At 51.2% G+C, this 24471-nt stretch overlaps 1 protein-coding gene across 1 annotated transcript in view; it reads left to right on the top strand.

The window, feature by feature from the left end:
* Window positions 1-24471, top strand: part of DLGAP2 (DLG associated protein 2) — a 905804-nt gene that overhangs the window by 162837 nt on the left and 718496 nt on the right. Inside the window, exon 2 of the mRNA XM_030937560.1 lies at window positions 22527-22581. Coding sequence (XP_030793420.1) covers window positions 22527-22581 — 55 coding nt within the window. The remainder of the gene's footprint in view (window positions 1-22526; window positions 22582-24471) is intronic.

The raw sequence follows: 24471 nt of genomic DNA, 5'->3' as shown, positions 1-24471 counted from the left end.
TCTTGGCAGCATCTGTTGTTTCTTGACTTTTTAAATAATTGCCATTCTGACTGGCATGAGATGGTATCTCATTGTGGTTTTGATTTGCATTTCTGTGATGATCAGTGATGTTGAGTTTTTTTTCATATGTTTGTTGGCTGTGCTGTGTAAATGTCTTCTTTTTAGAAGTGTCTGTTCATATCCTTTGCCCACTTTTTGATTTTTTTTTTTCTCCTGTAAATATGTTTAAGTTCCTTGTAAATTCTGGATATTAGACCTTTGTCAGATGGGAGGATTACAAAAATTTTCTCCCATTCTGTAGGTTGCCTGTTCACTTTGATTATAGTTTCTTTTGCTCCGCAGAAGCTCTTTAGTTTAATTAGACCCCATTTTTCAATTATGGCTTTTGTTGCCATTGCTTTTGGCATTTTTGTCATGAAGTCTTTGCGCATGCCTAAGTCCTGAGTGGTATTGCCTAGGTTTTCTTCTAGTGTTTTATGGTTTGGGGTTTTACATTTAAGTCTTTAATCCATCTTGAATTAATTTTTGTATAGGTGTAAGGAATGGGTCCAGTGTCAGTTTTCTGCATATGGCTAGCTAGTTTCCCAGCGCCATTTTACTGAATAGGAGATCCTTTCCCCATTGCTTGTTTTTGTCAGATTTGTTGAAGATCAGATGGTTGTAGATGTGTGGTGTTATTTCTGAGGTCTCTGTTCTGCTCCATTGGTCTATATGTCTGTTTTGGTGCCAGTATCATGCTGTTTTGGTTACTGTAGCCTTGTCGTATAGTTTGATGTCAGGTAGCACAATGCCTCCAGCTTTCTTCTTTTTGCTTAGGATTGTCTTGGCTATACGGGGTCTTCTTTGATTTCGTATGAAATTTAAAATGGTTTTTTTCTAATTCTGTGAAGAATGTCAATGGTAGTTTGATGGGAATAGCATTGAATCTGTAAATTGCTTTGGGCAATATGGCCATTTTCATAATATTGATTCTTCCTGTCCATGTTTAGTCTTGGTAGGATCTATGTATCCAGGAATTTATCCATTTCTTCTAGATTTTCTAGTTTATTTGCATAAAGGTGTTTATAGTATTCTCTGATGGTAGTTTGTATTTCTGTGGGGTCATTTTTTATTGTGTCTATTTGATTCTTCTCTCTCTCTTTATTGGTCTGGCTAATGGTCTATTTTGTTATTTTTCTTTTTCAAAAAACAACTCCTGGATTTGTTTATTTTTTTTTTTGGAGCGTTTTTCATGTCTCTATCTCCTTCAGTTATTCTCTGATGTTAGTTCTTGTCTTCTGCTAGCTTTTGGATTAGTTTGCTCTTGTCTCTCTAGCTCTTTTAATTGTGATGTTAGGATATCAATCTGACATCTTTTTAGCTTTCTGATGTGGGTATTTAGTGCTATAAATTTCCCTCTTAACAGTCCTTTAGCTGTGTCCCAGAGATTCTGGTATGTTGTCTCTTTGTTCTCATTACTTTCAAATAACTTCTTGATTTCTGCCTTAGTTTCATTATTTACCCAGGAGTCATTCAGGGCAGGTTGTTCAATTTCCATGAGATTGTGTGGTTTTGAGTGAATTTCTTAATCCTGAGTTCTAATTTGATTACACTGTGGTCTGAGAGACTGTTTGTTATTATTTCAGTTCTTTTGCATTTGCTGAGGAGTGTTTTACTTCCAATTACATGGTTGATTGCATAATAATTGCAATGTGGCACTAAGAAGAACGTATATTCTGTTGATTTGGGGTAGAGAGTTCTGTAGATGTCTACTAGGTCCACATGATCCAGACCTGAGTTCAAGTCCTGAATATCCTTGAGAACTTTCTGTTTTGTTTATCTGTCTAATACTGACAGTGGGGTGCTAAAGTCTCCCACTATTGTTGTGTGGGAGTCTAAGTTTTCTTGTAGGTCTCTAAGAACTTGTTTTGTGAATCTGGGTGCTCCTGTATTGGGTGTGTATATATTTGGAATAGTTAACTCGTTGTTGAATTGTTCCCCTTTACCATTATTTAATGCTCTTCTTTGTCATTTTTGATCTTTCTTGGCTTAAAGTCTGTTTTGTCAGAGACTAGGATTGCAACCCCTGCTTTTTTTTTTTGCTTTCCATTTACTTGGTGAATATTCCTCCATCCCTTTATTTTAAGCCTATGTGTGTCTTTGCATGTAAGATGGGTCTCCTGAATACAGCACCCTGATGGGTCTTGACACCTTATCCAGTTTGCCAGTCTATGTCTTTTACTTGGGGGCATTTAGCCCATTTACATTTAAGGTTAGTATTGGTATGTATGAATTTGATATTGTCATCATAATGCTATTTGGTTATTTTGCACACTAGTTGATGCAGTTTCTTCATAGTGTCATTGGTCTTTATATTTTGGTGTGTTTTTGCAGTGGCTGGTACCGGTTTTTGCTTTCCATGTTTAGTGCTTCTTTCAGGAGCTCTTGCAGGGCAGGCCTGGTGGTAATGAAATCCCTCAGCATTTGCTTGCCTGGAAAGGATTTTATTTCTCCTTTGCTTATGAAGCTTAGTTTGGCTGGATATGAAATTCTGGGTTGAAAATTCCTTTCTTTAAGAATGTTGAATATTGGCCCCAGTCTCTTCTGGTGTGTAGGGTTTCTGCTAGAGGTCCGCTGTTAGTCTGATGGGCTTCCCTTTGTGGGTGACTTGGCCTTTCTCTCTGGCTGCCCTTAACACTTTTTCCTTCATTTCAACCTTGGAGAATCTGATGATTATGTGTCTTGGGGTTGATCTTCTCGTGGAGTATCTTAATGGTATTCTCTATATTTCCTGAATTCCTAGCATGTTGGCCTGTCTTGCTAGGTTGTGGAAGTTCTCCTGGATAACATTCTGTAGTGTGTTTTCCAGCTTGTTTCCATTCTCCCTGTCTCCTTCTGGTACTCCAATCAATCGTAGGTTTGATCTTTTTATGAAGTCCCATATTTCTTGGAGGCTTTGTTCATTCCTTTTCATTCTTTTTTCTCTATTTTTGTCTGTATGCTTTATTTCAGTAACATGATCTTAATACTCTGATATCTTCTCTTCCACTTGGTCGATTCAGCAATTGATACTTGTGTGTGCTTCATGAAGTTCTCGTGCTGTGTTTTTCAGCTCCATCAGGTTGTTTATTTTCCTTTATAAACTGGTTATTTTAGTTAGCAATTCCTCTAACTTTTTATCAAGGTTCTTAGCTTCTTTGCATTGGGTTAGAACATGCTCCTTTAGCTCGTCGTAGTTTTTTATTACCCATCTTCTGAAGCTTACTTCTGTCAATTCGTCCATCTGATCCTCTGTCCAGTTCTGCACCGACTTGCGATCATTTGGAGAAGAGACATTCTGGCCTTTTGGGTTTTCGGCTTTTTTTTTCATTGATTCTTTCTCATCTTTGTGAGTTTGTCTAGTTTTGGTCTTTGAGGCTGCTGACCCGCGGACGGGGTTTTTGTGGGGGCCTTTTTGTTGTTGTTGTTGTTGTTGATGCTGTTGTCGCTTTCTGCTTGTTTGTTTTTCTTTCAATAATCAGGTCCCTCTTCTGTAGGGCTGCTGCGGTTTGCTGAGGGTTCACTTCAGGCCCTATTCCTCTGACTCGCTCCTGTGCCTGGAGCTGTCGCTCAAGGAGGCTGAGAACGGCCAAGATGGGTGCCTGTTCCTTCTTCTTGGACCTCTGACCTTGAGGGGCACCAACCTGATGCCAGTAGGATCGCTCCTGTACAGGGTGTCTGACAACCCCTGTTGGAGGGTCTCAGCCAGTTGGGTGGCACGAGGAGCAGGCCCCGTTTAATGAAGCACTTTGTCCTTTGGTGGAGAGGGTGTGTTTCGCTGCAGGAAAGCCCATTCGTTCGGGCTGCGGCTGCCTGGATTCCTCAGAACTACCAGGAGGAGAGGCTAAGTCTGCTGGTCCGCAGAGACTGTGGCCACCCTGCAGCTAGGGGCTCAGGTCTAGAGAGTTCTGGGGTCTGTCCCTGAGCCTCTGGCTGAAGTTATTGGAGTTCCTGCAGGAAAGCCACCCTCTGAAGAAGGATGGGACAGGGTCAGCCTGAAGAGGCACTCTGGTCACAGCCTGCCACAGGGTGTGTTGGGCTGTGGGGACAAGTCTTGGAACCAAGCCATCCAGCTTCCCTGGCTCTGGCAGGGGAAAAGTGCAGCTGGGAGCTACAGAAATGGGTGCCCGGGAGCTTAGTGTGTTAGGCCATTGCAAGCCCCAGGGCAGCTGGCTGCTGCCCCTCCCCAGGGAGTTCAAACAGCTTAGACAGCAGGCAGCTGCAGCCAGTGCTGGTCACCCTTCACCCCGGGAGTTCTGTAGGATTAAGCAGATTCTGGCTGAAAGGCTGTGAGAATCTTCATGTTCCGGGGCCGGGACTCTAGGCCCCAGTGTGGTGAATTTGTGAGTGGGATCTTCTGATCTGTGGGGGTTGCGCAGTTTCCCCCCTGGTTAGCGTGGCCACTCACCGTCTCCCTTGGCTGGGGGGAGGGGCTCCCCTTCCCTGTGTGTGTCTCGGGTGGCCCCCACACCACACTGCTCTTCCTCCTCTCTGTGGGTCACGCCAGCCTTCTAGCCAAGTTTGATGAGAGAACCTGGATACCTTGGTTGCTGGTGAAGGATTCACATGCTTATTATGGTTTTTCTCGATGGGAGCCTCCAAAGGGCACTGCTTCTAGTCAGCCATCTCAGCCAGAATAATCGTCCTTGGGCATTTAGTTTCTGATACAGACATTAAGAAAAGTCGTCTAGGATGAGCCATGCACACACATGGCAGAGTGTGGTTTGCTGCAGGACTTTTCAAAGCGCTTATGGCCACTTGTCATCGCAGGCGCCTGGATCAGTGTGTTTATTCCGTGATTCTTCGACTTCTTTGACCATGGAAGGTTCTTTTTCCCATGGGAATCTAGTTTGGGAATTGCCACTCCAGCCTGATGGAAGGTTGGAGACGTGGGCCGTCTTCCTTGCTGGTTCTGGTTCTTATTCCTCTGCTCAGCCTTGCCAGGATGGTGCTTCCCTTCTGGGTCTCGAAAGCGCCTTCTCCTCCCCTCCCCCTCCCCTCCCCCTCCCCTCCCCCTTCCTCTCCCCCTTCCCGTCCCCCTCCCCTCCCCCCTCCCCTCCCCTCCCCCCTCCGCTCCCCCCTCTCCTCCCCCCTCCCCTCTCCCCTCCCCTCTCCCCTCTCCTCCCTCCTCCCCTCCCCTCGGAGGCTATGTAATTCTGCTTGTGCTTTCTTGATTCTACCTCAGGAGCCTCCCAGTGGGGACCTGCAGGTTTGCCCTCACCCACCCAGTGCCACCACCAGAGCCACCTGTCCAGGTACAGGTTCGATGTTGTCCTATCACAGATCCCCTCAGCAGAGTGTGGCTGGGATCTGCTTCCCTTGTGTCTCCAGCCTCAGCCCCATGTCCTTTGCAAACCTCCCCTCTGTGCCCAAGCCGTCCTGGAGCATTTCTTGACACCCCTAAACTCTAGGGCATGGTGTGGAATGTCCTTGGCCCTCCTGCTGGGAGATCCTCACTATGTGGCCTTCCCACCCACCTGGCTGTGCTCCTTACTGGGTCCCCCTTGTTCTCGCTCCCCCCAGGACCCGGGTCAGTGCTATTGGGTTTGCAGGGCTGTATCCCCCATTCCCTCCCCTCATCCCTTCACGGTGGGCAGGGGGTGGCTTCCTCTTCTGGCTCCCTCTCCCTCTGTGGGTGGTTTTTGGAGGCTGTGAGGAATTCAGGGTAAATAAGGCACGCCCCCAGTCACCAAGGCTGTGGACGTGGGCTTCCAGCCCACAGATGTGATTCAGGTCACGGCTGAAGGTGAAAGGCGGCCAGGATCCATGTGGCGTGTGCACATCAAGAAGGGTGCTTTATTTCATCTTAATTTTGAGAAATGCTCAGGATTTCCATAGAAAAGCAGAAGAAAGGCCAGGGGTGGGGGCTGAGAAGCAGCAGACACCCAAAAGGTCAGGCTGTGGAGAACGTGAGCAGTGCAGCCCTGGTGAGATGTATGCGTGACAGACGAGGGGATGCACTCTCCCTGCGGTCGGAAGCCGTTCTCTTGGGGTTTGGATGATGCCAGGTGGCACCTTCTCTGCACCCGTGTGTGCATGGGCAGCTGCTGGGCTGCAGGGTGGAAGCCTCGCCCAGGGAGGGTGGATCACAGGACTGCTCTGTCTCAGAGAGCATGAGGCCGGAAGGTGGCCGGTTCTGGGAGCAGAGGGTGGGTTGTGTGGGCAGGAAGATCTAATGTAAATGATAAATAGGAGCCTTGAGAAAGAAGAATCCCATGACAAAGAGGCAAAGAGAATTCTAAAAGACACACGGTGGAGTGCAAAGCACGTCAGGATCCCAGTCAGCCGAGGAGGGGGAGAGCCTGGGAGAGCTTTTCACCACCTGGGGATGCAAAGCACGTCAGGATCCCCATCAGCCAAGGATGGGGAGGGCCTGGGAGAGCTCCTACTGCTATGGGGAAGCCGGGCTAGTGACTGGGGCCACATCCACAGGTGTCTGGGGGCTGCGCCACACAGAGCATGGGGCGATGCTTCCCTGTAACAGCACACATAAGTGTGCATGAGTCAGCACTGAGGAAGCCCCTTTTGCCCCTTAGGACGGCCACTGGCAGAACCACAGAAAATAACAAGTGTTGGGAGGATGTGGAGGAATTGGGTCATGGGTGCTGCTGTTGGGAATGGAAGATGGGGCAGGTGCTGTGGGAAGTGGTGTGTGGAGATTCATCGAAAACTCGAAACAGAACCACCGTGTGACCCAGCAGTTCCACTCCTGAGTTGATCCAAATGATGGACAGGGGGGTCTTGGGCAGCCCCTGCACACCCAGGCTTACAGCGGCTCGTGCATGGCAGCCAGGGGTGGCGGCTGCCCGTGTGTCCGTCCACGGATGGGAGGATGAGTGAAGAGCGGCCCATCCACGCAGCCGAACATGTGTCAGCCTCAAAGAGGAAGGAAATCCCGACGAGGCTGCGGTGTGGGTGAACCCCAAGGATGCTATGCTGAGTGGAATGAGCCAGTCACAGAAAGACCGTGCTGTGTAATTTCACTCATAGGAGGCCCCTGGGGTTGCAGATTCCTAGAGGTAGAAGGTAGAATGGGGGGTGCCAGGGCTGGGGAGGGGGCGTGGGAGGAGAACACAGCTAGATGGAGAGCATAAACATGTGGTCAGAGAAAAAGGAGTGTTTAGCTACGCGGCCTCCCTGGGTAGGTCAGCGCCCTGGTCTGTTCCCTGTGCTGGAAGCACAGTACCGTTTCTGCTACAGAACCGAGAGGCGGGGGAGACCACTAACCACCAGGCAGGGCAGAGGGAGGGGCAGGAGAGGCCGAGCCAGGCAGGCCGTGCTCCAGCGGTAGCAGCAGCATCTCAGATTTAGGAAGGAATTTAGGGTTTTTCCTGCTGCAGCTTCTTGGTCCTACAGAAATGTTAGATGAATGCAGTTTCTAAGCATCCCTGGCCAGCCCCGCCCCGCCCCGCCAACCCACCCCCACGGATCCCATGCCTCCTGGTCTGCTTGCTGCCTCTGGGATTGGTTTGTGGATGTGCAAGCAACTGTTGGTTCCAGGTTCAAGCTCTTGACTCACAGAAGCACTTTGCACCTCCAGAGGAAAGCCGGGGGCTAATGAGGCTCTCTTTGCCTTTTACAAGATGACCTGAAGTGAGACAACCTTGCCTGTAAGTACAGAAGTGGAACCGAGGGCAGGCCGGGTCCTGCTGAGCTGCGTGTGACGTGGGGTCCTGGGAGGCTCCCGCCCTCCAGAGTCACTTTCCCTTTGGGTAAAATGATGAGGTTTTGCAGAATGCTCCTTCCAAGCTTTCAGGTTTCATGTCTGTCTCCATGTGACAGCTAGGAAGGCAGACACCGTGGAAGACCCTGAACTGCTGGGTGCCTTTTGACCCTGCCAGGATGACCAATGTGATGAGGCCGCCCTGTGATTCATCTACCTTATGTGTCACATCTAATTTCTCACATTGCAAATCAATTCAATTAGATTTAATTAGGCAGATGGAGCAGAAGCCGCTCCTCCATCCAGCGTGGCCTTGAGGCCGTCCCTCAGCCCGGAAGCTGCCGGGAGGGTCTTTCTGCGGGCAGGGAAGTCCGTTAGGCAGGCTGTGGTTTCATGACAGCGTCCAGCAGCCCTCCTGCCTGCAGGTCTAGCCAGGACTCTGTTAACCGTCGTTCTGTTGGAAAACGTTTACAGAGCACGATCCCCGCCAGGTGCTGGCAGAGGCTGTGGACATGGGGGTGTCTGAGGTGTGTCCTGACGGAGCGAGACCCCCTTCAGCTAGCAGCACAGCACAGGGCCCGAGCCCCTCCTCTTGCTGTGGCGATGTGGATGTGGTTGTCTCAGAGTGCAGAGGTTCCCATGGTTACTGGTGAAGCTTTGGGAGGTTCAGCGTCTCTGGGTGGCTCAGGCTCCTCTTGTTGGCTGTTGGCCTGAGACTTTGAGGTCACCCAGGCCATGTGGCTCTGGTGTCAGGCCCTTTCTTGCTCTTCCCTTCTGGCAGGCAGGGGCTTCTTCTCCTTGTGGGTGAGACCTCCTTGTGGGAAGGGCCCTCTGGGAGCAGTGTGTATCTCCCTCTCCCATGGCCACTGTGATGTTTCTGCTGTTGGAGGCTCAGTCAGCTGAGCCCTTGGGTGGGAGATGCCCCCAGAGCAGCCTCCCCGCAGCCTGAGATGGACATGGAATGAGTGGTCTTTGTGGATTCCAGCCCTTAGACTTGGAGGCTGTCACTCCAGCACGGTTGAGACATCTCCATGTTACAGAGACTGGTGTGACAGGGACAGGGCTGCCCTCCCCTCCGGTGCATTCTCAGCAGCCAAGATGCTGAATCTGCCTGGGTGCCCAGCAGTGATGGGTGGGTGAAGATAATGTGGCATGTACACAATGGAATACTATTTAACCTTAAAAAAGAATGAAATCCTGTCATTTGTGGAAACACGGATGGAGCTGGGGGACACCATGACATATAAGCCAGGCGCAGAAGGACAAACACAGCTGATCTCACTCACGTGGGAATCTATGAAAAGTCAAATGTATGGAGGCAGAGCAAGGGTGTGGTGGGAAGAGCAGAGTGGTGGCTGGCAGGGGCGAGGTGGGGAGAGCAGAGTGGTGGCTGGCAGGGGTGGGGCGGGGAGAGCGGAGTGGTGGTTGGCAGGGCTGGGTGGGGGGAGTGGAGTGGTGGATGGCAGGGCTGGGTGGGGGGAGTGGAGTGGCAGATGGCAGGGCAGGGTGGGGAGAGGGGTGGTGGCTGGCAGGGGCGAGGTGGGGAGAGCAGAGTGGCAGCTGGCAGGGGTGGGGCGGGGAGAGCGGAGTGGTGGTTGGCAGTAGTAGTGGTTGTCAGAGGTGGGGTGGGGGAGTGGGGTGGCAGATGGCAGGGGTAGTGTGGGGAGAGCAGAGTGGTGGCTGGCAGGGATGGGTGGGGGGAGTGGAGTGGTGGCTGGCAGGGCTGGGTGGGGGGAGTGGGGTGGTGGATGGCAGGGCTGGGTGGGGAGTGGGGTGGTGGCTGCCAGGGCAGGGTGGGTGTGGGGAGTCAGGTGGGTGAGCTGGTGGCTCTGGAGGCTGCACAGTGTGGTGACTGCAGTTAATAATAACGTGGAGCTGCATATTTCAAGACAGCCAGAAGAGGGGATTTAAAATGTTTTCACCACAAAGAAATGGTAAAACCTTGAGGTGATGGATATGCTAATTAGCTCAATTTGGTCATTCCACATTGTATGCAGGATGGAAACATCATATTGGACTCCATAAATATGCACAGTCATTATTTGTCAACTAAAAATAAAACTGTTAAAACTGTGGATGTGTATAAGGTAATAGCTGTGTGCGGGCCCCCCATGCTGAGCCACAGCAGCTCTCTCCATCTCTGTTTCCAGGGAGCAGGGGGCCATCGCCTCTGGACGCTCCCCCCTCCCCCACCTTCTGAGACCACACCCTGGGCGCTGATGAGGAGCAGGGAAGGGTTTGTGTAGCCAGAGCTTGGGAGGAGACTGGGAGTTGTAGCTCGAGCCACATTGCATGAGGCCTTCAGGCTCTTTAAGGACAAAGTGTTCGGGGCCATCGCGGAGGGTTTTGAGCAGAATGATGCAGCGTGACTTGGGATTTACGAGGTTTATGAGAACCCTTTCAGTGGTGGTGTGAAGGAGGGTTATGGGACAGGAGGCTGCTGGACCAGTCAGGCTGTGGGAGGATGGTTGCTGGCCAGGTAGGTGTGGGGCAGTGGTGAGAGGTGTCAATCTCGAGGGTTTGTTGGATGGGGATGATGGACAGGATGCCGGTTTGGAAGAGAGGATGCGGGGTTTTGTGCAGGACCTGGCAGGGAGTGGAATGGTGGTACCATTGCCAGTTTCACCCAGCACCCCGAGCTGCCGGGATGGGGTGATACCAGGGCAGGGGGGCTGGGTGGTAGGGAGATGATGTATTTGGGGAAGTCACACTAATTTTGGGACACCCATCCAACGTCTAAGTGGTGCCATGGACTGAACGTGTCCCCCCGAATTCCTGTGTTGAAGCCTTGGTCCCCAGTGGGATGGCGCTTAGAGGTGGGGCCCGGGGGGGTGATGAGGGCGAGATGTGGCCATGAGGGTGGGGGCCCCATGTTGGTATTCGTGCCCTTGTAGGAAGAGGAAGAGACCCAAGTTCTGTCCTACATGGGAGGGCATGGCAGGAGGGCACCGTCTGAGCCAGGAAGTGGGTCCTCACCAGACACTGCCGTCACCTCCAGCCTGGATTTGCAGCCTCCAGAACTGTGAGAAATGAACTCTGCTGTTCATTTATGAGCCCCCTGGTCTGTGGCTTTCATTTTTATCAGCCCCAGCTGACTAAGACAAGTGGTGTATCTTGATGAATTGATGAATTCTCTGTAGTTTGAAGAGTCTTCGTGGATGGCGCTTCAGCCGGAGGAGATGCATGTGCTTTGTAAGAGATTTGGGGAGCGAAGTCCCCCAAGTTTTACATCTGTAGCAGGCTGTGAATGACTGTTCTTGCCTCAGTGCCACCAGAGTTGGCGCAGGGGAGAAGCATTGGAGGAAACCCCCACACTGGTGTGGAGTCAGAGCACCCTTCCTGCACTTGGAGTGGGGGTTAGCAGCAGGGTCTCTGTTCGTTGTGACAAATGCTGACATTTCATGGGGATGCTGGAATCTGGTGTAAAACGTGAGTGTAGATTCACCCTCAATCCCTTATTTCACAGGCGTTTGTCACAAAGCGACCCTGGTCCTGCCAGGCCATGTTGAGGGTCTGTTCTTTCTTCGAATCCTGTTTGCTCTTGTCTGGGTGTGCTGGACGCATGTTTTAAATAAGAAGGTGAAGACCATGAGTTTGCGGATGTATCTACATTGTAACGGGAAAGCTATAGGAACACCTGGGAGGACTTCAACTCCAAATGAGTTTCACAGTCCTTTTACATTTTTTTCTTAAGGACATTTCAGTGCTGCTTCCTCATAGTTGTAAAAATTGTGCAGATTAGCTGGACGTTATTTTACGTGAGTCTGTTTTACCCTCGTCTAATAACACATGGGCGCCCGGTAAGCAGCCAAGGAGTCACGGCGGCGTGTGTGAGCGCAAAGGGCTGCATCTCACCCACATGGCCCGGCACCCCTGCATCCTCTGTCCTCTCTGCCGCCCCTTCCTGGCCCTGGCAGCCACTCTCCGCCCCTCCCCTCCCCACAGGCTCACAGGGCTGCATCCTGAGTTTCAGATGAGCCAGAAGTGAGCACGGCAGATGCCTGGATAACGCTCTTCTGTTCAAGGGTGTTTCCTTATGACACTGATGAGGAAAATGTTGATCCCAGCTGGCGTGCTGCCCGTGCGCGGGTTGGCGGGTTCCCCCAGGGCTGTGTGAGTTTCTCTGGGGACTGGGTTTCCTCCCACATCCCAAAGCCATGCATGTGTGGCGAGTTGCTGTCCCCTGGGTCCCTGTCTCAGTGCCTGGGGCGGCCTCCGTCCAGGCCTGGTTCCTGTCTGGCACCCTGAGCTGCTGGGATGGGCTCCCGCCACCTGTGACCCTGACCTTCAATAAGTGGGTTGGAGAATGAATGAATGAATGAACATAAACTTTTGTAAAAAGACATGTATCAGGTCTGCGATGCCTATATAAATGCGCAGTTAAATCATGCAGCCGGAAAGCGCTCAGTGAGACGCTGTGTGCCATTCTTGTCCGTGACCTGGGTGGGGGCGGAGGTGCTCCCCACCGGGTTTGCTTTGCAAACGGTTATCCCATGACTCAACGCACTGTGGCCAGGGCTGTAGCCTCCTGCTTGGGTGAGGCCTGGCGACTTCACTCCCCAAATCTCTTATACAGCACACGTATCTCCTCAGGCTGAAGTGCATCCTGGCGTGGTCCCTAGAAGGCGGTCATCGGCCGGAGCAGCACTGTTCCTTGTGTGAACTTTGCACTTATTGAGACGTTTTGTCCGCAGGGCACACGTCCAAAGCCCGTGCGGCGTCTGGTTCCCTCTCATGCATTTCTCTAGTCAAGATGAGGTTGGGGTGCCGTGTGCAGGGAAGGGGCCTGGAGAAGCCGCAGGTTTGGATGTGGATTTTCAGACACCTGCCTTTTGGGACTCCGCGTGCTTCCAGCCCCTGCAGCTCATTGCTGGGGTTCTCAGATGCCTCCATGAGGACCTCTAGTCCTGCATTCCCAGCTCTAAGCAGGCCCTCGTCTGCTCTTTATCTCACAAAGCACGTGGAAGCTGTTACCTTGGGCTCGCCGAGTCCGTTCTTCTGGTGCTTGTGAGTTTTTGCCTTGGTCACTCTCCCGTGTAAAATGGGGTTTCAGCTGCAGCTTTGAAGGGGGTTAATGGCGTGTATCTCCCTGTTCACTGGAGGTTGAGCCCTTCACATCAGAGAATATTTCTTGCACCAGCAGCACCAACAGTGCCTGGGAGCTTGACGGACAAACAGACTCTTGGGCCCCGCCCCGGGACTCCTGGGTGGGCCCAGCAGAAGGCATTTAACAAGCCCTCCAGGTGGTTCTGATGCCGGTGGAAGTGTGAAGACCTCTGCCTCATGATTACAACCGTTGACTGATTGCAGCTCATCCCGGTGCTGGGGAGATCCAGTGAAGCAGCAGCCTGATGTCTTCACAACGGTGTCACGACATCTCCAGCCCCTGGATGGTTCCTCTGTCCAACCTGCTCCCACAGCGCCTTCCTCATGGGACTCCTTCAGTCCTCAGCTGCCCTACGAGGTGTGGTTTCGCCTGGACACGGAAGGTGCAGCCCAGCCTGTGAGCCATTGGCCAAAGATGGCCTCCCCGTGGCGGCAGAGGTGAGAGGTCCCCCGAGCAGCCTGTCTGATGCCTGCACCTGCCTTCCCTGGGCCATGCTGCTGACAAGGGCCTCAGTGGTGAGTGTGACTCTTTAGAGCTGGCAAGACCCAGGATACCAGCCCTGTGTGCAGAGGCACAGGTGTTATGTTGGGTGCACGGGGTACGGGACTGGGCCGCGAAAGGCAGAGGGGCGTTCCGGTCCCAGCCTCTCTGGCTGTGTGTGTGGTAGCAGGCACCTCATCTCTTAACTACTTTTAATGCCACAGAAGGGAGGCCAGAGATAGAAGACATTATCAAACAAATACGGAAATCATTAAGTCGTGGCATCACAAAAATTAAAATACTATTATGTGTCATCTCAAAGAAAGCTTGTAATGCCACATATTCTAGAAAAAAACCTAAGGCAGTTTCTTCTAGGTTGAATTAGCTGGAAAGAATTAATTGAGTACATGTGAATGTTCTTGACACTCTAAAGCGTGTATTCATGTCTCGGGCTTGTGTGGCTGGAGAAGCACATTCAGTGGTGTGGGGTGATTTCACATGTTTCATGACACACCACTTATTTGTTATGTGAACTGCAGAGGGTGAAACTGTGGGGACGCCCTGGGGGACACGCACCCTCCGTCTCCAGAGGCTGATGGGAACAGCGAGAGTCACCATCCCAGAAGGCAGAAGACACAGAGGATGGGTGACAGAAGAGAAAGTGGAACACGTCTTTAAGACCTTTGTGTTTGGAAATAACTTCACGTGTAAAAGTTGTAAAAATAAAGGAGCACTGGGTGGATGGTGGGTGCCACCTCTTCACGGCGTTACTCCTGGGTGGACAGTGGGCACCCTGCTCTTCATGGTGTTACTGCTGGGTGGACGGTGGGCGCCCTTCTCTTCATGGTGTTGCTCCTGGAGCCGCGAGGCCCATGTCCTCTCACTCCTGGTGTTCATTTTGGTTATACCTTGGAGCTGGTGGTCTTGCTAACATATAATTACTATTCTTTCTCTCCCTTTGCAGCGAATAAGCAGTGTGTGGGGAATAGTTTTAAACCACATGATACCTTGTTCCCCATCAGAATTTCCCCCAGTTTGGTATCCATGGATGGCTCCTGCCCTGTCCCATGTTTATGAGGCTACATGTAAACTAGAAGGGAGGAGCTGGCATTGAATCCATCACCAGGAGGCGGCTGCAGCCTGAAAGGAGCATTCGTGGAAAGAAATGCCAGGAAGGTTAACAGCAGGATGGCAGAAGCTGAGATACTCACTAAAGGATTGGAATGGGAAGGCGAGAGAATTTTCCAGGAACAAAAACACAGAGAAACAGAAAACAGAAGTGAGATGTTAAAAGAAAATGAGCTCTGTAGGTCCGACAGCTGAATAATGGAAGTTCCAGGAGAAGAGAACAGAGAAGTATTTTGAACTTCCAAAAGTGAAAGGATATGAGTTTTTGTCAAAACTATACATATTGTTTTAAAAAGAAAAGTAGGTATAGGTTGGGTGTGGTGGTGTGTCCAGAATTGGTGGGTTCTTGGTCTCACTGACTTCAAGAATGAAACCATGGACCCTCGCGGTGAGTGTTACAGTTCTTAAAGATGGTGTGTCCGCAGTTTGTTCCTTCAGACGTTCAGATGTGTCTGGAGCTTCTTCCTTCTGGTGGGTTTGTGGTCTTGCTGTCAGGAGTGAAGCTGCAGACCTTCCCAGTGGGTGTTACAGCTCTTAAAGGCAGCGCGTCTGGAGTTGTTTGTGCTTCCCAGTGGGTTTGTGGTCTCACTGGCTTCAGGAGTGAAGCTGCAGACTGTCGCCGTGAGTGTTACAGCTCATAAAGGCAGCGTGGACTCAAAGAGTGAGCAGCAGCAAAATTTACTGCAAAGAGCGAAAGAATAAAGCTTCCACCAGTGTGGAAGGGGACCACAGCTGTTGCCACTGCTGGCTCAGGCAGCCTGCTTTTATTCCCTTATCTGACCCCACCCACATCCTGCTGATTGGTCTATTTTACAGAGAGCTGATTGGTCCATTTTGACAGAGTGCTGGTTGGTGCCTTTACAATCCTTGAGCTAGACACAGAGTGCTAGACAGAAAAGTTCTCCAAGTCCCCACTAGGTTAGCTAGATACTAACTAATCGGAGTACTGATTGGTGTATTTTCAAACCCTGAGCTAGACACAGTGCTGATTGGTGTATCTACAATCCCTCAGCCAGACGTAAAAGCCCTCCAAGTTCCCACCAGACTCAGGAGCCCAGCTGGCTTCACCCAGTGGATTTCTCAGGGGGGCTGCAGGCAGAGCTGCCCCCAAGTCCGGGCTGTGCAGCTGTGCACCCACATTCCTCAGCCCCTGGGTGGTCCATGGGACCCAGCGCTGCAGAGCAGGGGGCAGCGCTCTTCGGGGAGTCTGGGCCACAGACCCAATGGGGGTGGGGGGGTTCGGGCTTGGCGGGCTGCAGGTCTCCAGCCCTGCCCCTTGGGGAGACAGCTGAGGCCCCACGAGAACTGGAACGCAGCGCTGTGGAGCCTGCACTGCTGGGGGACCCAGTGCACCCTCTGCAGCTGCTGGCCCCGGTGCTAAGCCCCTCACTGCCCTGGGCCGGTGCCGTCTGCCGGCTGCTCAGTGTGCGGCCCGCTGATCCCCAGCAGGCACCCACCGGAACTCGGACTGGCCCTGGAGCGCTGGGCGCAGCCCCGGTTCCCACGCGCCTGTCCCTCCACCCCTCCCCGCAAGCAGAGGGAGGCGGCTCCGGCCTCAGCCAGCTCAGAGAGGGGCTCCCGCAGTGCCCTGGCGGGCTGAGGGGCTCCTCAAGTGCCGCCAGAGTGGATGCGGAGGCCGAGGAGGTGCCGAGAATGAGGACTGCTAGCACGCTGTCACCTCTCAGTGGCTCATGCCTGAAATCCTAGCACTTTAGGCAGCTGAGACAGGAGGATTGTATGAGGCCAAGAGATTGTGACCAGCCCGGTAAAGACCCCATCTCTTAAAAATTTTGTTTTTTAATTAGCTGGGCATGATGTGTGCCTGCAGTCCCTGCTACTCAGAAGGCTGATGTGAGAGGATTGCTTGCGTTGAGGCCAGGAGGTTGAGGTGGCAGTGAGCTATGATTGCACCATTGTGCTCCAGCCTGGGCAACAGAGCATAGACCCTGTCTCAGACAAAAAGTAGGTCCAAACGCTTAAACAGCAACGCAGTCCTCCACTGCACAAATCGGTCTATTTCTATATTATTTGAATTTCTTCCAAAGAAAGAAGGCTGTACAGGGAGGGTTTGGACAGGAAGTTGAAACTGTTTGATCAGTGGAGAGGGAGATCCAGCAAGAAGAGCCTCGATGGCAGTACGTGGCATCCCCATTGCAGTGGCAGCATCCATGTCTCCTGACCCTTGAGCTCGACACCTTCCAGGCTCATCAACAAGCATCTCATGTGCTGAGAGCCATTTAATACTTGTCCTGTGACATCGTTCCCATTTGCAGGCTGGGCATGAGATTTCCAGGGCTTTGCTGGACATCTGTGTCTCAGTTTGCAACCTCAGGGGTAGGCAGGAAGGAAACTGGCTGGAGGGCAGCTTGGGAGCCCTGCAGCCCCCACTGGACCCCACCCGTGAGGTTCTGTGGTCAGACGAACCCAGGGGGATTCCAACTCATGGTCATCGAAACTGAGGAGCCCTGGTGGGTCCATCGCAGAGGGATTGGTGAGGAATGTTGCCCCAGAAGAAAGATGCAGGCTGGACTGAGGCTGAGGCCAACAGAGGGAGGACAGTGGAGAGGCACAGACCCAAGCCGGCCACTCCCCTCCTCGGGCGCCCAGCCACGTTCGTCTATTCCTCTCGGGCTCTGGTAACTCCTACTGGACACGAGTCCTCTCTGAGCCCCCATGTACCTGGCACAGAGCGGACGTCTGCTCTGGGACTGTGTTTTACTTTGTGAGGGGAGACGTGGTCTTGCACTGGCGGGGGCGGCGGGGGGCTCAGAGGGTTCAAGGAAGGAGTCACGGTGTGTGGTTCGTGCTGGTGGAGAGTGGAGGGCCCAGGCGTGTGCAAGGTTTGAGCCCAGGGAGCCTGGCGTGAGTCGCAGATGCGCAGGGTACCCTGCGTGAGGGTGAGTGGGATACAGCCCCCGCCGTGGGGAGCCGAGAACCACGAGGAAGCAGCCGGGCTGGGAAGGAGGAAGCGGGCTGGCGGCTTGAGGAGATGGATGCCAGGGGTAGGGGGTGGAAAGTGTGCGGGTAGGTGGGGGGCTTGGCCGGAGGCAAGTGTGCCGGTTGGCGAGGGCTGGGGGGGTTGGAAAGTGTGCGGGTGGGCGGGTCCGCGGGTGGGTGGTGGAAAGTGGACAGGTGGGCGGAGACGGGGTTGGAAAGTGTGCGGGTGGGCGGGGGCGGTGGGGGTGTGGTTGAGACGAGTATTGTGGAGCAGCAGGGGAGGGATCCCACGTGCCGTCAGAGTCCCTGTGAGTTATCTTGCTGCCTCCATGCTCTTTCTTCTTGTTAATGTCAGGACGTTTTTATCCTTTGACTTCTGGAGGGAGTCCTGTGACTTCGGTTGGGTCCAAAGATTACAAACAAGGATGTTTTATGCAGCTACTCAGCAGGTTGGGGAATAGCTGGGTTTGGCTGTAGGATGAGGGAAGTGTAGGCGTCCTGCCTGCTGGTTCAAACATCAGTTGGGCAGGGAGGGGCGGCAGAAATAACTGCAGAGCCCTGGGGGCAGCACCTTTGAAGGCTGTGATGTCGGCTCAATACCTGTGATACAGCTCAAGGCCATGTCCATACAATCAGCCACAACAGGCCTGTGTGTTTTTGTGGCTGTGGCTTATGTAGAGCTAGTAAGGACTGTCACCATCTCAGAATACAGCAGCTGCCAGCGTCAGATTGCTTCCCATAGGACGTCATCGCGAGGCAGCTTGTTTCTACTACATGAGCCCTGCCTGGTGTGAGTGTTATTACCCCACTCTGTACCGGGGGGTGGGGGGGGAGGGCCTGAGACCAAGAGCTTGGTGACTCAGTGCACGGCACGGCCAGGAAGGACGCCAAGCTCTCCCGCCCGCATCCCTGGCGATGTTATGGCTGAATCGTGTCTCTGGAAAAGTGTGTGATGGAGCCCAGTGCCTCCAGACATGCCCTTCTTTGGAAATAGTGTCTTGGGGGAAACCAAGTCGGCACATTTCTGTTAAGTCACCTGGTTTATGGTGCTTGTTATGCAGCTGCAGCAGACTGATGCGTTCCACAGGAACACTTCCCTAGCTCAGACTCACATTCATCAGGGACCATCTGTTCCCCCTGGAGGACGGAGCTGCACCGGAGGCGTCAGGGAGGGTGAGGAAGAGGCGTGGCCGGGCCTGGGCCTCTGGACACAGGGGACACACGCAGTTCAGGCCCTGCGTGGAGAGACAGGATGCTGGTGGGGTGTCCAGAGCCCTGGCTGGGGCCAAGTTTCTTCATCTGAAAATTGGTCGAGTGTCCAACATCCACAGTATGTGACAAGGCCACTGGCCACACAGCCTGTGAGCATGTGGTGTGTGGACAGTGTGACCAGGCATCCAGATTTCTGGTTTTAACCGATTTTCATTAATTAAAATTACATTGCTGACCAGGTGCAATGGCTCACGCCTATAATCCCAGCACTTTGGGAGGCCAAGGTGGGTGGATTGCTTGAGGTCAGGAGTTCGAGACCAGCCTGGCCAATGTGATGAAACCCCATCTCTACTAAAAATATAAAAATTAGCCAGCCTTGGTGGTGTGCACCTGTAATCCCAGCAACTAGGGAGGCTGAGGCAGGAGAATCACTTGAACCCGGGAGGCGGAGGTTGCAGTGAGCCGGGATTGCACCACTGCACTCCAGCCTGGGCGACAGAACAAGACTCTCTCTCAAGAAAATTACATGGCTGCATGTGACAGCCCCAGTGGACGTGTGGCCACTGACCCGGGGTGCCCCCTCTCCACACCCTCTGATTCTGCTTTCCTCAGACAAGGAGGGCCGTGCTCAGGCTGATGCCACGGAGGGGTTAGAAATCAGTATTTTAGGAACACGTGTCAGCGCTCGCAGCTGGGCAGGTATGGACAGACACCTCGGGGTGACCGCTGAGTATATTTTGTGGCTGCGGCACCCTTGGCAGGAGAACTCAGCCTCCTGATCTTTCTCAGCTGCTAAGCGCTGCCGTGGAACAGGCAGGTTGTGTGGAATTGAACTTTCAAAAGTGCCTTTGGGCAGTAAGGATAATTTCATTCTTCTCTGCGGCCTTCTGTAAATCCTTCAGAGAGGAAGAAATAAACCTGTTATGGTCCTGCCTTCCTGCTCCAGCCAGAGCCGGTGCGGGAAGCGACGTGTTCTGAGCCTTCCACAGGCCGTCGCTGGTCTGGATTTAATGCACTATCCTGCCTGTGACTGTGGCGGGGAGGACGCTGTCAATGTTAGGTATGAGCACCTTTTTCGAACACAGATTGTCTGCCTTTAGGGAAGTCACAAGTGGATTCTGCCCTGGAAGGTTGATGATCTGTCTTGGATCCTCAAGTGAAAAGAACTACCTGGCAGGTTCAAGGAAAGCTCTGTGGGAGCCGCAGTGTTCGGCATTGTGTTTGTGGGACCATCCGACGAGATCCCAGGGTGCAGTGAGTGGCTCTGCTGGTTGGAGCTGCTGGGGGAGAGCGAGGGGCTGGAAGGACCCCAGGGGTCGGGCGTACTTGGCTCCATGAGAGTGGACGGTGCACAGCTGCCCCGGGAACCCCATTACTGGCTCGTGGGATCATTCATCACCCGGCCAACACGTTGTGCGTCTGAACTGGTGGCTCTCCAATGATTTCCTCCCCAACAGCCCTTTTTCAAATCAAACAGAGATGGCGGAAAACAAGCCCCAGCGGGTGCAACTGTGTCCTGCGTGAGGCCTGGTCGCCTGAGTGCCCGTGTCCAGGGATGAGGTTTGAGGTTTGCAGTTCTGTGGAGGGAGGATCCTGCCCATCCCTGACACTAAAGGAGCCCCAGAGGCAGGACGTGGGCTCCTGTCAGCACCTCCAGCGCTCTGGTTCTGTGCATCGTCAGAATCCAGGGTTTGGAGGGAGGGTCACGGGAGCTGCAGCATTTGAGGGGGGCACCAGCTCCCATGGAGGTGACATTCTGGGCTGGTCCTGCTGTGGTGGCCCACAGCTTGGGGTCCCAGCCCCGCCCTCCTGCCCCGAGCACGTGTCCTACTGGCCTCACACACACGTCTCGTGACCTCTCACGGCCCTCTCCAATGCTGTCACCACTGCACGTGATTTTCATCTGGATAGAAACGTGGCCGAGACCGTGAAAGGGCACCGATGGTGATGGAGTCCCGTGCTGTGATTTGATTGATTGAGACTTTATTCCTGCTTCTTCAAGACATGTCTGTGGAATGGTGTCGCCTGTGCTCGCATTAGTCTGGAGCTGACAGTCGGTGCTGGGGACGCCGGAGCAGGCCCCAAGTTCCACTGTGGACGTGCCTGGGGCTCACCCGTGGGCAGCCCCTCCTTAGGAGCAGCACCCAGCAGCAGCAGCCGCTCATGATTTCAGCCGGGAGGAGACTGTGAGGGAAAAGATCCCTTAGGTGGCGTCTGCAGCTGACTAGGTCAGCGTTTCCCCTCTGGCTGTTAATGGGAAGTCAGCAGAGAAAAGCATTCTGTGGGCAACTGAATTTAGGGAAGGACGCAGCAGAGCCTGCCTGTGGAAACGTGTGTGTCTGATCTCCACGTAGGGTGTGGAGGCGGTAGCCTTTTCAGACCTAGTGGATCATTGACTGCCTCCTGAGGGGGTGGGTTCTGAGGCCTGGCCTTGATCCCTGAGGCCCTTTGGAAAGTTCTGGAAAAGGTGAGTGAATGGGTGTGGCTGTGGAATGAGACAGAGAGCAGATCTGCAAGGAGCCCTCAGAGGCGTCGAACCCTAGGACTTGAGTGTGGGTGTGTGTTCTTGCACTGTTGGGCATGGGGGCTAGGAGCTCATCAGGGAAACAGTGTCACATATGACTTCACAGGCTCAGACCACACTAATGAAAAATACCGACAGCTTCCACATGGCACGGGGCCAGCACCTGACCCTGTGGTGATCACAGGAGTTAGCGCCTCCCTGCCCCGACTGTCTCACCAGGGTTTGTTCTCTGCCTCAGCTACACGGTCAGCTCTGTGCAAATGAGAAGCATGTGATTGAACTTTTAATTCCACATTTTGCACAGCATTTGCTAGGTACTAAAACTCATTATTGTTTTATTTTCTGTCCCTCTTGATTTGCACAGAGTTGAAAGTTTGTAATACTGTCTTGTTTGCAATTGATTATATTTGGGAGAGAATTGTTATTTTTTCAACATAGAAGAATTGGCGGCGGGGGGATGGAGGAGAAGGGAGTGGTTATTCCGGATCATCTCTTGTGGTTTCATCCATTGCATTTATGAGAGCCTGCTGTATACTCAGCCAGACTGAAAGTCGATCGAGGGCCAACATATGACTGGTGTTTCTTTGCAACACCCTCTGTTCACCCTCTCTCCTGAGTAAATTGCCCTAGAACAGGTAATAAGCAGAGACCTCTGTTCGCCCTCTCTCCTGAGTAAACTGCCCTGCCCTAGAACAGGCAATAAGCAGAGACCTGTAGATGCTGCCTTCCTGGAGGGCTGAGGAATGGCAGCAAGTTCATCGTGTGGAGTATTTAGGATGAAAGTTCAGCTTTTCCTCTAATTGAGTTTAGAAAGATCACACATTTCCCGCAGACATCTCTTCAGCTGCACGTTACCGGAGTGTGTGCTTTGCAATTTGTTTTATGTTGCTGAATCTTGGGAAAGCCATTCTCTGTTATTTTCACCTCTCCTTCCCTTACCAAATAAGGTATTTTCTTCACATTTTACTACTGAAGTATGAATGTAAATGCAGCCCTTCCTTTCACATTCTTCTTTGTGATTCACCCTTGATGGAAGCTCAGACTCTAGAAGACCCAACACAACGTTCCAGCAGCCCTCCATCGCCAGGCTCTAATTGCGCCTAATATTTTAAAAGCCATCACAGAAATTGGTGGGTCCATTTACCTTATTGTGGGAGCCCCTGGAGTACAGCTTTCAAGACCCTGATGGCCCATTAGGGGCATCCATTAAACCCGGCTGCATTCCCGTTCCAGAAATGGCACAGATGATAATCACACTCACCTGATTAACCTTTTCAATGAAAAATGTATGTCATCAAGATTTTTCTGTACCATTTAATTTGTTAGGCCATTCTGGGTGCGCTGACTTTGTGCCGCATTGGACGACCTTATTAGAAGAAACACTCGTAACAGTTAGTGAGATGCCTTCCTCCACCCGAATGATAACAAATGCATGTTATTTATTTGTTTTAAAACAGGTTTTGCCTGGCATTCTGCAGAAGCATTGCTGTATCTTACCAGACAGGAATACAGGTAAATACATTTCATTCTTCTGATTTGGGATTATAGGTTTCATATCAGTGGCAAAATTGAGAAATGTGATTACCTAATTTAGGTATTTTGTGCATTTTTATGTTATGGGTTGTTTTTAGGGCAAGGTTGCATATTAACTAACGGTAAGATGTGTAAAGAGGATATTTAGTTCGGTAGTGAGTTGTGAGCTGAGCCCGGAGATCTGTTTTATTTGACAGAGGAAATCGATTTATTAATAGATGACTGCTGTATTAGGTTTTTAAGGGAAAGTGGTTGTCTTATAAACTTGAATTTGTTGGTTTCAAAGCTGTTTCTTTTGCTAATTATACTTATTTATTAAGGAAAAAATACCATTCTTATTGGCTAGAGTGAAATGGATTTGGAGTCTGTTTGCAGTCAAGGCCTTTCTTTGTGATCAGGGTAGGAACTGGCCAGATGTTATGTTCTTAAAACCCCCAAGGTCTCAGTGAATAAAACGTGGGCATGAATGTTTTGAAGTGGGAGATGCGTCTCTGTGTAAATTCTCATGGCAGGACAGGTGTGTGTGACCGGTGGTTGTGAGGAAGTGTTTTGCGTGACTTTTAAAGAAACATGACAGAGAAAGAGAAGGTCTAAAAAAAACTTTGTTATCATACAATGAAGGGGAAAAAGAATCAGTCGGGGCTTGTTATCCTGTGGATATGGATCCGCGTTTTTGTTATCCTCCTGCAAGAGTTCTGATTTATTTTTATCAAAGAAATTGCAAGTCCTGAGGAAAGTAAAGAGAAGGTGCCTCTTTCGTATGAGAGGCTCTGCGAGTTTATTTCTAAAAGCAATCGTGTTCTGTCAGGTATGTATCTGTGTCCCAGGATATTTTAGTTGGGTATGAAACAGGTTTGCTGACATTTTCTTGTTTTCTAGCTATAACAAGTTAATTACAAAGACTCTTCCATGGTAATTAGAAGAATTTGATTTGTTGGGCTTTACTGTTGACTCACCACTAAGAATGGCATCTCAGTAGCCAACGTTGTCTGTATTATACATTCCAGAGTAAAACGCTGGGTGTTTTGAGAAAAATACAATCTTTATTTATTAATTATGAGCATGCATGGATGACATTACTGATAGTACTCTTCTTTAAACACAGAACTGTCACTGTTTTGTTTTCTTTTACCCAGTCAAGTGTGTCTCAGCTACAAGTTTGAGCATATCTACTGCTTATGGGGAAGCTTGTTGAGTGTGTCAGATATTTTTGAGCCTCTTTTTATTTACTGGAAGTCTTGTTAATGAGTAAAAATATATGAAAAAGTCACATGTGCAAAAACAAAGATTTTTGTAACTGTGTCCATCAAAGTCAGCATCACAAAATTTTTTGAAAGAAATTAATTTTCCAGATTCAGGTGCATCATTACTCTGATTCTAAGAAACATCAGAAATAATGATAAAATAAGTTAACAGCTAACTACTTTACTGTGGGCATCTCAGTGGGTATTGAGTATGGAAATGCATTTTCCTTGTTTTTGTTTTTTTTTCCGACAGTTTGTTCTGTTAATGGTTTTAAGTTAATTTGGAAAACATCGCCAACTGGAGATGTTTTATTTGCTTTTCATGAGACTCTAAGTAATTAATCTGTAGAACCAAGAGAGTTGCCTTCCATTGGGGCCTCAATGCAGAGGACATTAGCCGGGCAATTTCCTCAAAATTATTTTTATATTATAGAATGTTTCACTGTCATGTCAGCTGTGGAAGACCATAGGCTTTAATATTCGGTGTGGATAAGGGAAGGAGTGGCTCCAGAGAAGAGAGAGGAGTTGGTTGAGATTATAACTCTTTTTTTTTTTTTTTTTTTTTTGAGACGGAGTCTTGCTTTGTCACCCAGGCTGGAGTGCAGTGGCCAGGATCTCAGCTCAC

Source organism: Rhinopithecus roxellana, chromosome 9 (genome assembly GCF_007565055.1).
Source record: "Rhinopithecus roxellana isolate Shanxi Qingling chromosome 9, ASM756505v1, whole genome shotgun sequence".
NCBI lineage: Eukaryota > Metazoa > Chordata > Mammalia > Primates > Cercopithecidae > Rhinopithecus > Rhinopithecus roxellana.
This window is presented reverse-complemented; position numbering and strand designations above follow the sequence as displayed.